The 2,113-nt window shown below is 47.6% G+C and overlaps 1 protein-coding gene across 1 annotated transcript; it reads left to right on the top strand.

The window, feature by feature from the left end:
- Window positions 1–726: 726 nt before the first annotated feature.
- Window positions 727–1,731, top strand: EI90DRAFT_3023036 (uncharacterized protein; the record flags this gene model as incomplete). Its single annotated transcript, XM_039057845.1, has 4 exons — window positions 727–1,123; window positions 1,227–1,402; window positions 1,499–1,529; window positions 1,634–1,731. The coding sequence occupies 4 exons, from the start codon at window positions 727–729 to the stop codon at window positions 1,729–1,731; spliced, it is 702 nt and encodes a 233-aa protein (XP_038908013.1).
- Between the last annotated feature and the right edge of the window lie 382 nt (window positions 1,732–2,113).

Below are 2,113 nucleotides of genomic sequence, written 5' to 3'. Positions count from 1 at the left end.
ATGGTGTTTCTCAAAGGAGGAGTGAAGGGGCAAGGCCCAAGGAGGAAGGAAGGAGGATGGGAGTTGGGAATGGCTAGCTGACTGAATCAGCAGCCCAAATAGGAATGAGGGAGAATAGCAGAATTGAAATGGGACAATGCAATAGCTGCAAGGTCTGAAGTCCGGAAAGTCTGAACTCGGAAGTAAAACTCCAGAATATTGGCAAAGGTAATTAAATGGAATGAGCTAACCAATACAATGGGTATAAGCAGAGGTGGGGTCAAAGTCCAAGGTCGGAGCTAAGACCAGAGGTTCTGGAGACAGAGACGCAAACAGGATTCCAGAGCAGAGGTCCAGAGTCGGGAGCATAGGTGTTGCATGCTCATCTGGAAGGTGTCAAGGTTGAGGTTGGACCCGGAATGTTCGGAGTCGGACCGAAGGTGGTGTCGGAGCCAGAGGTGGGGTAACCTCTTGGGTGTCAGCAAGGAGAAAGGTGATGGAAGGGAAGTGGGGCTCCGGAGTCAGTTTCGGAGTTCCGGGAGCTTGGAGTGTAGGTCGGGATTGTATGGATATGACAGTAACTCTCCTTGCATCCAAGCGAGATCAACAGGGTCATGACCTAGCAAATGTGACCCATTTGGTTCAGTTTGGGCCACCAGACAACCTAAATACATCAACTCAGTGTTTTGGAAGAGCTGCTTGGGCAGTTGGAATTCTTCTCACACTGAAGGATTATTTTGAAGAGACATGTCACCAGCAAGAGGAGAGGGCTCAGAAGATGGTACAGACCAGAAAGTGGAAGGCATCTGCAGCTTCCAGCAAGCAGAGGTCAAAGATGGGGAACAAGTGCCAAAGAAAGCTCCCTCTGGAAAACCACATCAACGTCACCTTCCCCTGGAACATCAAGAATTTGACAATTACCTACTCAAACTCCACCATCCAGACACTGATCTACCACCCAGGATGGACATGTGGCCAACTAGCAACATTGATATTACTCCATTCAAAAATGTCAATGTCAATGACACCAAGAATCAACTTGACCCAGAAGAGGAAAAGTGGGCTGAGTGGGATGGATTGACTCTTACAGATCTTGAGGCATTAATAGATGATGCTGAGAAAGATCTGCAAGATGGTTCACCTGGTTTGTGGCAACAGGATCACAGTTTAGACATTGTGGAAAATTGACAAGCACATGAGTGGCCCACACCAAGGACTTTTGTCAGAAGCTCATGGACCATTCACAGATAGAAGAGTGCAATCAGGAGGGGGCACTGTGATGAGCCTAGACCAGGAAGATGAGCTCTGCAACCAGGAGACTGCGGAAATGGGCATGAAAACACCAAAAGAGCCAAAGAAGATCCAGAGAAGAAACCCAGGGGATTGGGAGAATGTTGACCCTGGGATGGATGCCTTCATTAATGTGTGTTGGCTTCCAAGAGAAGGCCCTTGCCATGGGTGCCAGAGGAGAGTCCTTGAGGCTCATTTTGGGAATGACCATATCCATATGTATTGTTAGGGCCATGTCATCGATGTAACTCACATCTTATGTCAGCAAAGCCTCATGGATGCTGTAAACACTGTGGCCTGTGCAATCCTGTGACCTGCTGTGATCTCCATAGCCCCAGTCTCACCACATCAATGTTCACTCAAGGGCTTAGAGAACCACCTGCCAAGTGGCTGCCTCAACATGCAAAACCCAACTATGAGAGCTGCTCCTCTCAGCTAGGCAAGGCACTGCAGGACTGGTGAAAAGAGGAGTTTTCCCACCATCATTGTGATCGTCTTGATGACATCTGGCTAGGAGACTGGATAGCACTTGGTGACATGATCATTAATGATATTGTCTACCATGCAAATTCCAACAAACTATCAACTCAGCAAGATTTTATGCAGATCATTGATTGGGAAGAGTGCAGCCACTATGCACCAGTGTTGTTGCCTATTATCCACCAATTTTTCCCACCACCTGTGTCTGCAGCTGGAACTGAAGCTGTGGTTCACACTTGTGCAAAAAAGTGTAGTAACTGCAATGGATATTGTTACAGATATAGAGTCTCCAATGACCATATCTGTCACTCAGTCAAAGATCCCCTTCCCTCTCTCTCTCCCTCCTGCTACCCTTCATATACTT

The sequence above is a fragment of the Cantharellus anzutake genome (genome assembly GCF_015039405.1).
Source record: "Cantharellus anzutake strain C23 chromosome Unknown EI90scaffold_189, whole genome shotgun sequence".
In the NCBI taxonomy this organism is placed as follows: domain Eukaryota; kingdom Fungi; phylum Basidiomycota; class Agaricomycetes; order Cantharellales; family Hydnaceae; genus Cantharellus; species Cantharellus anzutake.
Note: the sequence above shows the minus strand (reverse complement) of the source record. Positions and strands in the feature narration are given on the sequence as shown.